General features: G+C 43.7%; 1 protein-coding gene across 2 annotated transcripts in view; it reads right to left on the reverse strand.

Moving 5' to 3' along the window:
* The window catches only part of zmat4a (zinc finger, matrin-type 4a), a 149,694-nt gene that overhangs the window by 52,547 nt on the left and 83,081 nt on the right, over positions 1-14,066 (reverse strand). For both annotated transcript variants that reach the window (XM_029638237.2, XM_065011686.1), the window contains exon 4: positions 1,791-1,947. In XM_029638237.2, the coding sequence (XP_029494097.1) occupies positions 1,791-1,947 (157 nt within the window). The remainder of the gene's footprint in view (positions 1-1,790; positions 1,948-14,066) is intronic.

The raw sequence follows: 14,066 nt of genomic DNA on the forward strand, positions 1-14,066 counted from the left end.
GGGACACAAGGTCTGATCATGGAATACCGGGAATATTAACTGGATTGTCCGATTCTGAGTAGCACGTGGTCCATGTGTACAACACATCCATGTGTGAATTCTACAAAACAACACGTATCAGGGTTAAACACACGTCACTCGTGAACCAAAGAGCTTTTAAGCTAGTCAGCTGCTTTGTTTATCATTTTCCTTTTCAAATGTTTTTTCTTTGAGACTAGGGTCCTTTCAGTACCACACACAATTTGAGCTGACTCCTGGGGTCAGTTACAGCCGAGGGCCAGGCAGCGTGAATGCTGATGGATGATGATGTGCGGCGAAAGGGTGACACAGCATGCCTCTCTGCTGCTCTGCCCTCATACCCTGAGTGTGGACTCACTGGGAGAAAGGGGGGTCACAGTTTATTTGGAAAGTCCGGATGGTCCATCTGTTGATAAGCAACTGCTTGCTAAGGTTACAGTTAGGGTTAGGTTTAGAATAAGGGTTAAGGTTAGGGTTAGTAGATAGTTGAAATGTTACTGATAGTCTGTAGAGCATTTACAAATGGACCATCCAAATAAAGTGTTATCGAAAGGGGGCTGAATGGAGGATAAGACGAGAGTAGGAGGAGGAAAGCAATGTTCCCAGAACAGAAAGCGCTGAAGGAAAAACAAGCCTGAGCTTCCAGGGTAACTGACTGGGACTGGGCCTAGATATGTTTCAGCTTTATGTGCTTCATTTTGTACAACTCTTTGGCTACATATAGAACTGACAAAGAAACATTTACACACACAAACACACCCACACAGACAGAGACTCAGGCGACGACTGCTACGATGAGAATTGTGGCAGTTTCAGGCCTTGGCATCTCTTTTCTATTAACACAAACCATGTATTGAATCAGTCTGATTCTCCACTAACTAACAATAGTGGGCTATTGCACAGACTCAAACAAAAAGCACAGAGGGCTTTACACTAAGCTAAAAGTTTTGGTCAAGGATATCTGAATTAACAGACACATGAAATAAAACGTACCATCAGTATAGATATTCTTAAGAGAAAGGATACCCCAAATAAGCAAAGTTGATGATTTTTGTATTCACTTCCTGCATCCTCTCTGGATATCCAGGTCTCAGGTGTTGCATAAGGGGGAGTGATCTGATTAAATAAAAGTGTGGTTATTTTTTCTAATCCTAATTTCCCCCATGGCCAGCTTTCATTATTCTCTCAACTGTCAATTTGTAAACAGATTTGCGGCACGGGGAGCAGCTGCTGTGGTTTACAATATCGTCCAGACTTTCCTCAACCCTGAGGTGCTGCAGCAGACGATGATTGGATCTAATCAAAACACCCACGGACAAAAAAAAAGAAGATAAAATTAGATTCTTCACCAGTCCACACACACGAGCTGCAGCTCCTCTCTCTGTTTTAGCAAGCTAGGTGAGCTGGTATCCCAAAGTCTACCTGTGGCTTTCTGCCTTTCTGCCTGCCTACTTGTTTGCTTGTCAAAGCTAGCACCTTTGTGTGTGAGGACAAGCACATATGTCGTAACATACATCTCTGTGGTAAACATCTCTGTCACATCTGTTAATGCAAATCTCATCGGATTATCTGATGTCATCACACAGGGAAACAAAATGCAGCTGCTTAGTCTGTAAATGAGAATGAGTTAGAGAGAGATACTTTTGTTTATCCATTTCACTTGCTTTGGCATTGTAAACATATGTTTCCCATGCTAATAAATTGAGAGAGAGAGAGAGAGAGAGAGAGAGAGAGAGAGAGAGAGAGAGAGAGAGAAAGAAAGAGACACAAACCTTTTGCTGTGATGGCAGGCTGCTCCCCCAGCAGCAGCTTTAGTCTCTTGGCGTGGATTTTGCCTTGGTAATGTGACTGTGCCACCACTGCTGAGGTGAAGGACATGTTACACAGTGTGCAACACTTGTTCTTGTCCACGTCTCCCTCCTCACTGCCCTGCAAGGAACACACACACACACACACACAGACACACACACACACACACACACACACACACACACACACACACACACACACACACACACACACACACACACAGGTTCAGTAAAAAAGGCTATCAGTCAACAAATAGTAAAAACAAAACAAATCTCTCCCTGCATGAAGGAGGATGTTGTTTATTTTTCACACAAAGCTTTGCTGCACAGAATCAGACATTTTAGGGATAAATGGACACCTGAATATAACAAAAAAATGACACGATTCATCAATGCGTGGTGTGTATGTATGCACTGTGTGTGGTGTGCAGTATAAACCAGCCCCAGCAAATACTTTCCAAACCCTGTAGGTTAGAGGAGCATGGTGCTTAGGGGCCAGCTGTACACTGAGCACATCAGTAAGCTCTATACGCCACAGTTCCAGGGGACAGAAACAATCTACACTCCTCGTGGGCTTGATCATTTGGTTCCTGGTGGGATGCAAATGGAGGTAATTCAGCAGTTGTATGGAGTAATACAAAGTGGGGAGTGATGGGATGAGGACCGCTCCCTGAGACTCCATCTGTGCTGCCCGCCTGCTGCAGAAACACATTATCCTGACAGAGAGAGGGGGGAATCAGAGGGGGCGGAGAGAGAGAGAGAGAGAGAGAGAGAGAGAGAGAGGGGAGAGAGAGAGAGTGGAGGAAGACAGATACAGTAAGTAAAGACATGGAGAGAGAGAGAGGTGAAGAAAGAGATATATTGAGAAAGAGAGTGAAAGGGATAGAGTGAGAACGAGAGAGATAAAGAGAGGATGAGAGAGCTAAATGCACCTGGCTGCCAGGAGACAGACACAGCCATTTCTACCAGGAAACGACCCCACCAGGCAGGGTCATTGGCAGACTGATTAAAAACTATTAAAACTTCAGACCAAAATTATTCCTTTTTAAGTTGACTTCAGCTCATTGTATTGTGACGTATTATTTTCACAATTCAACAGTCACAAACATAATTAACTTTTTTTTTTGCTGGCTGGAATCAAGCAGTTTACATTTTTAGACACAAAGCATTACTCATATACATTTCCCTCATATAGTACATTCACAGCACTGCACTGAAAGGAATTTTAAAGAGCCATATGATGGATGAGCTCATCTATGACTAAAATGCAACGCTTGTTTGCATGTATTCTCCTCCACTTCAATCTCCCAGTAGAGATAGTGGGTAGTGATCTGGCTACAGCACACTGTGACACAATGCTGTGCATTAAGGCACAGTCACACATTACATGACATCAACAGACATTTCCAGTTCTCCTCTATAGATAGCCAGATAAGATTCCTGATGTAGGAAGCCTAGGCTAGGCCTAAGGTCTGCTGGCTTGCAGGAGACAGTATGTGGATGTGTCCCAAATTTTGACCAGGGCTCTGGTCCAAATAAGTGCACCATAAAGGGAATCGGGTGTCATTTTGGATGCAAATGCCATCTACACCTAGGGTCTGCTGCCTACACCTAGGGTTTGCTGTTTACACCTAGGAACTGCTGCCTACACCCAGGGTCTACTGTCTACACCTAGGAACTGCAGCCTACACCTAGGGTCTGCTGTCTACACCTAGGGTCTGCTGTCTACACCTAGGGTCTTCTGCCTACACCTAGGATCTGCTGTCTACACCTAGGGTCTGCTGTCTACACCTAGGGTCTGCTGTCTACACCTAGGGTCTGCTGTCTACACCTAGCGTCTACTGTCTACACCTAGGGCTTGCTGTCTACACCTAGGGTCTTCTGCCTACACATAGGGTCTGCTGCCTACACGTTCTCAGAGACATAACTGCTAATCTGGGCTAGATCCTTACTTTCTGTCTGGATAATAGGGGTGAGTAAAAATGGCAGACTACTACCACTCCAACAGACTGAGTGCTGATAGGAGAGCAGCCTGAGTGGAGAGAGAGAGAGACATCCTGGATACTGCACTGTGAGTCACTCAATGACACACACACATATACACAGCACCCCTGCCTCCTCCTGCCCTTAGCATGTCCTTCAGTGCTTCTCTCTCTCGGACAGGCACACACGTACGCACGTACGCATGCACACACAGACGCGCACACACACACACACATTTCCCTTACCTAGCTCACCCGAACAGTTAATGCAGAGCAGGCTCTCTCATCATTTCATACCTCATACCATAAATAATGAAAATAAATGGGAAAATGAGACCAAAATATAACAGGAAATGAACCTTCATAAAATCTGAGCCAATCATCATTTCATGGTTAATTAATACAAGATAAATGAGAGTGGGTAATTGCAGAGAATCTAATTAACGCTGAGGTAACTGCACACTGTTTCTGTGCTGCCCGCCAGGTTGCATGGTGTTAATCCTTAGTCATTAGGTAGAATCGTCTGTCAAGAGGGAAGCATTACCATCTGCATTTACATATGAAACCAATAGTTATAGGAAGGGATAGGCTTACCATCTGCATTTACATATGAAACCAATAGTTATAGGAAGGGATAGGCTTACCATCTGCATTTACATATGAAACCAATAGTTATAGGAAGGGTTAGGTTTAGCATCTGCATTTACATATGAAACCAATAGTTATAGGAAGGGATAGGCTTACCATCTGCATTTACATATGAAACCAATAGTTATAGAAAGGGATAGGCTTAGGACAGATAGGCTTAGCATCTCCACCTGGCACAGCCAGAAGAGGACTGGCCACCCCTCATAGCCTGGTTCCTCTCTAGGTTTCTTCCTAGGTTTTGGCCTTTCTAGGCAGTTTTTCCAAGCCACCGTGCTTCTACAACTGCATTGCTTGCTGTTTGGGGTTTTAGGCTGGGTTTCTGTACAGCACTTTGTGACATCAGCTGATGTAAGAAGGGCTTTATAAATACATTTGATTGACTGATTGATTTGCATTTACATATGAAACCAATAGTTACAGGAAGGGTTAGGCTTAAGCATTTGCATTCACATATAAGTAATTAATGTAGCAGAGCAATAAATCCTTCTTATGAAACCATTACATATAGGCGGCGAGAACGTGTGTAAAGCTCAGCAATGAACGATTTATAGTTTCGGTTTTGATTTTTTTTCAAAAATAAATGCATTATGTGGGTTCAACACTGTAGCAACACAGAATAAAACAATTGATGGTAGTGACTGTCCGTTACTATTACTATTAGAATCTAACCATCATTTATTCACATTATTTTACTTAAACACAATATTCAGGTTATGTATATTACATACTTGTTTTTAGTATCATATATGATGTCTACTTTTCTATTAATAAAACCCCAATGATGGTAGGGACTGCCCAGTACTGCATATCCCTTACTAATAAACCATCCCTTATTCACATTACTTTACTTTAAGGAAATATTTCGTTGTGTATATTTTTTTATTTTATTTTATTTTACTTATTTTATTCCAAGTGACTGACTGATCTACAAATCAACTTTCAACATAAATAACAACTAATTATTTGTAGATCAGTCAGTCAGTCACAATTTACCCATGATGCATTGCGGTTTTAATCCTCTCGAACATGGCCAATGAGAACAGGCAGCTGTAGGCGCAATGGACTATAGTCATTGTAGTTAATTACCACGTTTTCTGCATGTAACTGTGATGAGTTGGACAACATGTCCCAGAGAGAAATCTATCTAGAGAAATGGCACAAACGGGGTGTTGAGCGCACAGATTTTTTTTTTACTAAAGGGAATTCAAATAATTTAACTTATTGGTCAATTAGTTATTTAGAAAACAAAAATTAACTGACATTTCGGTTAATGCACAGCATTAGTTGATGAGAAAGAGAGGGAGAGAAAAATAAATAACGAGATAAAATGAGAAAAAATGAGACATTGCATTTCAGCAGAAAGACTGAGTGCTTCATTCCCATTCATGTGAGGCATAATAAAATAATATTTTTGGCTTGCAGACAATATATTATCTTTGCTCTCAACGCCATAGCTGCAAATTTTCATCGCAGTTTAAGCGAAGCAGCAGCATATCCTTGCGCTTCAAAAAAAGAAGAGATACAGTATTATGCTTTACTGCATTGAACCATCATGCTGCAGCAATTGTGTTTCTTTTCTCCAGTGCTGCTGCATCAAAGTCACCAAAACAGGTTTCATTGTCCAATGAACCAGACTGTGTCTAGGTTCCCATTGATTTCCAGCAGAGAGTGTGTGTGTGCTTGCGGTTGTGCATGCATGCTCCTGGAGACTCTGTAGGTCTGCATACAGTAGCTGATATGATGCTGGGGATAATTCTGTAGGCCAAGGAACACTCAATATTCTGTCTGTGTTCCAAATAGCACCCAATTCCCTTCATAGAACACTAAACAACTTATATAGGGCATGGGTACTCAAGTACTATTTGAGAAGATCCATACACACAAATTTCCTAGGTGGCAAAGGTCCGGATAGCGTAGTAACAAACCTTCACCTTGCAACCTATGTGACCCCAAACTGTTCACACCCCTCTTGTTGGCGGAGAGAACACTTAGCATATTTTAAGCTAATTTCCTGCAATTCTACACATTCTTCCATGTCTTATGTGTGTTTATATGAAACCATGGGTCGAAACCTGACCGATCCGGTCTGCGGTCCGCCAGTTGAAATAGGGAATAAGGTGCTATTTCGGACAAAGCCACAAATGACTCTGGCGGATCTACCTCCAGGCACATAGGGGGGAAGTAGGACAGCAAGTGCAAGAGTAACCGACAAAAAGTTGGTCCTAATATAGACTGGGTCAATGCATTATATTGCTGTCAGCTGAGGCCATGCAGGGAGGCACTGAGTGGTCCAGACATTGTAATCACTGCTGCTCTCTCTCGTCTCTCTCATACCCCCCAAAAACAGACAAAACTTTGACCTTCATATTAGACATCAGTGTGTGTGTGTGTGTGTGTGTGTGTGTGTGTCTGTGTAAGATCACACACAAACGACATGAACTGTACTTTATTCCACCTGCATATGTTTAAAGACCTCAATGAGAGGAGTATCAGTGAAATGTTGAGAACAAAGCACATTGTGGCCACAGAATACAGACACTGTTGCCCTATTCTATTTAAATAATATTCACATAGGACAATTAAAATGTATTTTGCAAAATGAGAGTTGACATTTATCATCTTGTGCACTTTTATTTGAAACAGGTAACCAGTAGCAGCAGCCTTTCTCACATCATTCATCTACTGTTTATTGTTTAATGAAGGGATTAAGGAATGAACAGTGGGTTTCATCTTCATCCAGGCTATTCTGAGTGTAAAGCAATTATAAACACAGCTAGCGTCATCTTGTCTTCACACCATGGATGGCCAAGTAGATGGAATGACTTTAAGGAGATAGTGATTGGCAGCTCTGCTTTTTGAGATCTGAGCTTGCAAGCTGCGGTAGTGTACGGAGTACTGACTCTTACCGAAAAGTCAGCTAGTTTAATTAATTAGCCATAATATGCTGCATGAGTCTTAATGAAAATTACTTATGACTGTTTTAGAAAGTTACTCTGCATTCCAAATAGCTCCCTATTCCCAATATAGTGCATTACATTTGACTAGAGCCCTATAGGCCCTGACCAAAAGTAGTGCACTAAATTGGGAATAGGGAGCCATTTGGGAAGCATATTCATAACTGTCATGGTTCCACCCGTCCCCAAGGGACAACAGAGACCGTCCTAGAGACATTAATGACACTCAGGTGTGCCCTATTACTAATTATGATTTCCCTTTAAGAGAGGTGTTTTCTGTTTCCGATTCCCTCCAACCACAGCACGCTCCCAACCGAGGAGGAGACAATGCACCAGTTTCATCGCCTATTGCTACAGGCATCGCCGTAGTTCATACAGGGCCCCTGCACCGGGAACCCAAGATCCCAGCCCCCGAACGGAATGACGACCACCCAGGTGGATGCAAGAGTTTCCTCACTTAATGCTCTCTGGTGTTCGAGTTACAGTCCTCCTCGTTCCACACCGACCGGGCCATGATCGCCTACATCATCTCTCTGCTCTCGGGCAGGGCCCTGGCATGGGCAACGGCTGTGTGGGAACAGCAGCCACCATCCTGCAGCTCCATAATAGCCTTCACTGCCGAGCTGTGTCGAGTCTTTGACCACCCAGTCGGCAGACGAGAAGCAGCAAGCCGACTATTTAGACTCCGACAGGGTGCCAGGCTAGTGGCTGACTTTGCCATTGAGTTTAGCACCCTCGCCGCCGAGAGTGGGTGGAATACTGAGGCACTGGTAACCACTTTCCACCAGGGTCTGTCTAACTCCATCACGGATGAACTGGCAGCTCAAGAACTGGGAGAGGACCTCGAGTCCCTAATAACGCTGGCAATCAGGTTTGACAACCGCATCCGAGAATGGGTGAGATAGCGGTCTTTGACACCACTCCAGCATCTCGGTTTCCTGAGCACCCCAGGCCCACAGAGCTCAGCATGGAGGAACTCTTGCAGTTGGAATGCACACGTCTGAGCCCACAGGAACGTGACAGGCGCATGTGCAAAGGCTGTTGCCTCCACTGCGGAGGTCTTAGTCATCTCTGTGCTGCATGCCTAGAGTTGACGGGAACCGCCAGGGCTCACCAGGACAAGGGGAGACCCTGACGAGGTGTGCAGATTCACCCCAGCTACCCAGTCACTGTCTGTCACTATCTGCAACCCTCCACTCGGACAACCGTCAGCACCAGATTCAAGTATTATTGGACAGCGGATCATTTCATTGATCAAGATGTCGCAAAATAACTACAAATCCATTGCATGAATTGTCCCATCCCGCTGCAGACTCGAGCCCTTGGTTCTGGCGAGGTGGAATATCAGACAAAGCCCATTCTACTGCAGGTTGGGGTGAACCACTCAGAGACTCTTAATTTTCTGTTGATATCTGCTCCCGAGAACCCCTTATCCTAGGGTACCCATGGCTAGCGCTACATACAGTGGGGAGAACAAGTATTTGATACACTACCGATTTTGCAGGTTTTCCTACTTACAAAGCATGTAGAGGTCTGTAATTTTTATCATAGGTACACTTCAACTGTGAGAGACGGAATCTAAAACAAAAATCCAGAAAATCACACTGTATGATTATATTGCATGACATAAGTATTTGATACATCAGAAAATCAGAACTTAATATTTGGTACAGAAACCTTTGTTTGCAATTACAGGGATCATAAGTTTCCTGTAGTTCTTGACCAGGTTTGCACACACTGCAGCAGGGATTTTGGCCCACTCCTCCATACAGACCTTCTTCAGATCCTTCAGGTTTCGGGGCTATCGCTGGGCAATACGGACTTTCAGCTCCCTCCAAAGATTTCGGACTTGGTCTCCATTCAAGAAGCCAAGAGGTTGAACGGTTGCCAAGCTAGGTGGGCTCTGCTTTTAAGCAGGTTCAATTTCACACTAGCCTATCGCCCTGTCCCGCCAACATGATGTCTCTAACATGAAGAGGGACCCCGAGCCCATCATCACGCATTGTGGCCCCTGTGATATGGAGTATTGAGACCACGGTTCAACAAGCCCAGACTAGAGGTCGATCGATTATTCGGAATGGCCAATTAATTAGGGCCGATTTCAAGTTTTCGGAAATTGTTATTTTTGGGCGCCGATTTGCCGATTTTAAATTTTTAAAAATAATGTAATTTTTAAATTTTTTATACCTTTATTTAACTAGGCAAATCAGTTAAGAACACATTCTTATTTCCAATGACGGCCTAGGAACGTGGGTTAACTGCCTTGTTCAGGGGCAGAATGACAGATTTTCACCTTGTCAGCTCAGGTGATCCAATTTTGCAACCTTACAGTTAACTAGTCCAACGCAATTAACGACCTGCCTCTCTCTCGTTGCACTCCACAAGGAGACTGCCTGTTACGAGAATGCAGTAAGCCAAGGTAAGTTGCTAGCTAGCATTAAACTTATCTCATAAAAAACAATCAATCATAATCACTAGTTAACTACACATGGTTGATGATATTACTAGATATTATCTAGCGTGTCCTGCGTTGCATATAATCTGACTGAGCATACAAGCATACAAGTATCTAAGTATCTGACTGAGCGGTGGTAGGCAGAAGCAGGCGCGTAAACATTCATTCAAACAGCAATTTTGTGCGTTTTGCCAGCAGCTCTTCGTTGTGCGTCAAGCACTGCGCTGTTCATGACTTCAAGCCTATCAACTCCCGAGATGAGGCTAATGTAACCGAAGTGAAATGGCTAGCTAGTTAGCGCGCACTAATTGTCGTTGTGTTGCTGGTTCGAGCCCAGGGAAGAGCGAGGAGAGGGACGGAAGCTATACTGTTACACTGGCAATACTAAAGTGCCTATAAGAACATCCAATAGTCAAATGTTAATGAAATACAAATGGTATAGAGGGGAATAGTCCTATAATTCCTATAATAATTACAACCTAAAACTTCTTACCTGGGAATATTAAAGACTCATGTTAAAAGGAACCACCAGCTTTCATATGTTCTCATGTTCTGAGCAAGGAACTTAGACGTTAGCTTTCTTATTGCACTTTTTTTGCACTGATATTGCACTTTTACTTTCTTCTCCAACACTTTGTTTTTGCATTATTTAAACCAAATTGAATATGTTTCATTATTTACTTGAGGCTAAATTGATTTTATTGAAGGATTATATTAAGTTAAAATAAGTGTTCTTTCAGTATTGTTGTAATTGTCATTATTACACAATAAATACATTAAAACAAATAGTCCGATTAATCGGTATCGGCTTTTTTGGTCCTCCAATAATCGGTATCGGCGTTGAAAAATCATAATCGGTCGACCTCTAGCCCAGACCCAAGAACCTGACCCCAGCGGGAGACCCACTAACAGACTTTACGTTCTGCGATCAGCCCGTTCCCGAGTACTACAATGGGGAGACTCGTCTAAATGAACTAGGCATCCAGGGGTTAATCGGACACTGGAGTTCCTGAGGGGGAAATTCTGGTGGACCAACATGATTGAGGATGTTGGGCCACCAACATGTGAGATCCAAAGCAAGTCTTGGATGTGAGATCCAAAGCAAGTCATTACGACAGAGACTGGCTGGGTTACTCCAACTCCGCCCATCCCCAGCCGGCCCTGGTCCCACCTGTCTGTAGACTTTATCACAGGGTTACCTCCATCCATGGGCTTACCACTATCTTGGTGGTCGTCGATTAGTTCTCCAACGCAGCCCATTTCATCACCTTACCCAAGTTGCCCTCAGCGAAGGAGACAGCTGATCTCATGATCACGGACTTCCTCAGGACATTGTCTCAGATCATGGGCCCCAGTTCATCTCACGGTATTGGAAGGATGGAGAAAGTTCCTCGTCTGGGTGGAACATGCTCATAACACACTGCCAAACTTGTCCACTGGACTGTAGCCGTTCGAGTGTCAGTTCGGGTACGCTTCCTGAACAAGAGGCCAAAGTGGGGGTACCATCAGCCGAGGCGTTCATTCGACGATGTCGCCGCACATGAATCACACGCACGTGATCCTCCTTGCTCTGCTCCTCTGCCCGACACCAACACCAGGTAAACCGTCACAAAGACCTCTTTGGCTCCTCCAACCGCGTCAATGGGTATGGCTGTCCACCCGTGATCTTCCCTTAAAGGTGGACTCACGGAAGCTCGCTCCTCACTACATAGGACCATTAAAGATCCTGAGGAGCCTCAACCCCATTACCTATCGTCTCCAGCTTTCCAGGTCTATGAGGGTCTGTCCATCCTTCCATGTCTCCCGTCTCAAGCTGGTAACGACTAGTCCCTTCTCCCCGCCCACACCTGCCCCTCCACCCTCTTGACTTGTGGATGGCTGGCCGGCCTACACTGTCCAGCGTCCGTTGAGGCTTGTCGGGTCCAAGGCATCCTGCAGTGCCTGGTGGACTGGGAGGGCTACGGTCCCGAGTAAGCGGGAGTGGGTGCCTGCAGGGACATCCTGGATCCGGGACTTGCTCGGGACTTCAACTAACTATGTGGTGGTCGCTCTGGCTCTGCGGCTGGAGCCGCTCCTAAAAGGGGGGGTACTGTCATGGTTCCACCTGTCAACAGGGGGCGGCAGAGAGCGTCAGAAACATTAATGACACTCAGGTGTGTCCCTTTGAGAGAGGTGTGTTTTCTGTTTCCCTTTGCAGTAGCATGATTTTGGTTCCCTGTGTTCGTACCCAGAGTGAGTTTTCCAGTCCTAGTATTTGTTGTTTTTTCCAGTATCACTGTTATCATTATATTCTCGTTTTCAAGTAAAGTATTCACGTTAATCACAAATCATTGATTCCTCGTCTGGTCCATTCTCTGCACCTGGGTTCAACCTCAGCCCCTCACAATAACACTTTCATTGGTAACGATGACGGTATTTCAGTAGCAATAGCACCCAAATGGACAATTTATAATTAATGTGGGAATGAGATTAGCCCTCACAAATAAACACACATCACCTCTCATCATCATATTACTGTATTATACTGAGAAAGCCTTGGCTGGTGATTATTACTATAGTGCTTGGGTGTTTGAATATTTAATTGAGAATTCTTGAGCTGAGTGAAAATATTCACTGTAACGGATTACTGTTGCTTATACAGTAAGTTATTGTTATCAACAGTTAACTACTGTGAAAGTACGTGCTCTGATACTGTAATTAAATTACAGTAAGTGAAAATGGAATGAGACGGAATTCACGACACAAGCGGTTCACAAAATGTTTTGTGTTAGGCTATAAAAATTGATTTTATCAAACAAAATATCATTCATTGTGTAACAATGAGCATTGGGATTGCAAACAGAGGAAGATTGTCAAAGGTAAACCATTTATTTTATTGCAGTTTGTGATTTTGTTACGCCTGTGCTGGTTGAAATAGTTTTTTCTTTTATGGGGCTCGATCCTCAGATAATCACATCATATTCTTTCGCAGTAAATCCTTTTTTAAATCTGACAACGCAGTTGGATTAGCAAGATTCTACACTTTCGAAACATGTGAGACACTTGTATTTTCGTGAATGTTTAATATGACTATTTATGTAGCGATCACCATATGTTGTTCTGGTTCTGTGCGCAGAGAGGTTAACAGTGTACTGAGAAAAACACAAATGGATCATACTGATGGATCAAGGACCCATTATAATCGTTGTAGTATAAAGAGCACACCAAATAGTAGGGCTGCACTAAATGGAATGGTGTGTTTTACTCAAACAGTACACTTGAACCTTTTGTCATATTCTCATATTTCTGTTCTCCAAAGGGATCTAAAAAGTGACCCAAACAGCATGAACAATATCAAATTGATTATTCAAATTGCCATGGAACATAAATGGGAAATGCTGTTTCGCTGTGAAGATAGGAGAAAGCTGCCTTATGCAGTATTTGTTTCAGCCTCATAATAGGTGAGGAGAGAACACACGGCACCATCTTCTCTCTCACACACACTTTGGCATGCTGTGAAATTGAGCCGTGCAGCCATTTTCAGGCTTCCATAGCTCTGGCGGTATGTTTGAAATGGTTCATTATCCTAAGATGTACCTCTGGGGTAGCACCTATTATTCTTTCTGACTCCATTGGTACTGTGAGGCGGGGTATTTGTGAATCACAACCTGTCAGTATTGGCTGCTGCCACACCATCATGGCCCAGCCATTGAAATTCAACACTCCCCAAGCAGCAGCTCAATACACATTCAGAAGAGGAAAGCTGGAAGCACTTCAGAAAAGAAGAATGAAACAATGAGTTTCTTGTTGTTTCACCTTGTAAAGGGGATTACTATAAGCTGATGTCTGCAAGGCCAAGGAGAAGCGCAACGTTTTCCTTTCATTTGAATTTCTCTTTCACAAAAAAACATCTGAAATCATTACCTTCTCGTTTCATCTCAAATTGAGAAATCTGGAGAAATATGACCCAAAAGTCATCGTATTTGACGTGATCTGTGCATGTTCTCATTTGCTCAACTTTCCTTTCTAACAAACCTTCAGGGGTATCATCCATCCATACACTGCTTCAACACACTTCACCTAGTGTTATCTCTGTTCTCATGTATAATTCTAACTGTGGTCAGTCTCAGCGCTGACACCCCAGCCAGCCATTTCCACGGCGGTCACAGTGTTCCATGACCACTCGTGCGTGAGGAGTGAAAGCAAACCCGGCCAACATCCA

This window comes from Oncorhynchus nerka, linkage group LG27 (genome assembly GCF_034236695.1).
Source record: "Oncorhynchus nerka isolate Pitt River linkage group LG27, Oner_Uvic_2.0, whole genome shotgun sequence".
In the NCBI taxonomy this organism is placed as follows: Eukaryota; Metazoa; Chordata; class Actinopteri; order Salmoniformes; family Salmonidae; genus Oncorhynchus; species Oncorhynchus nerka.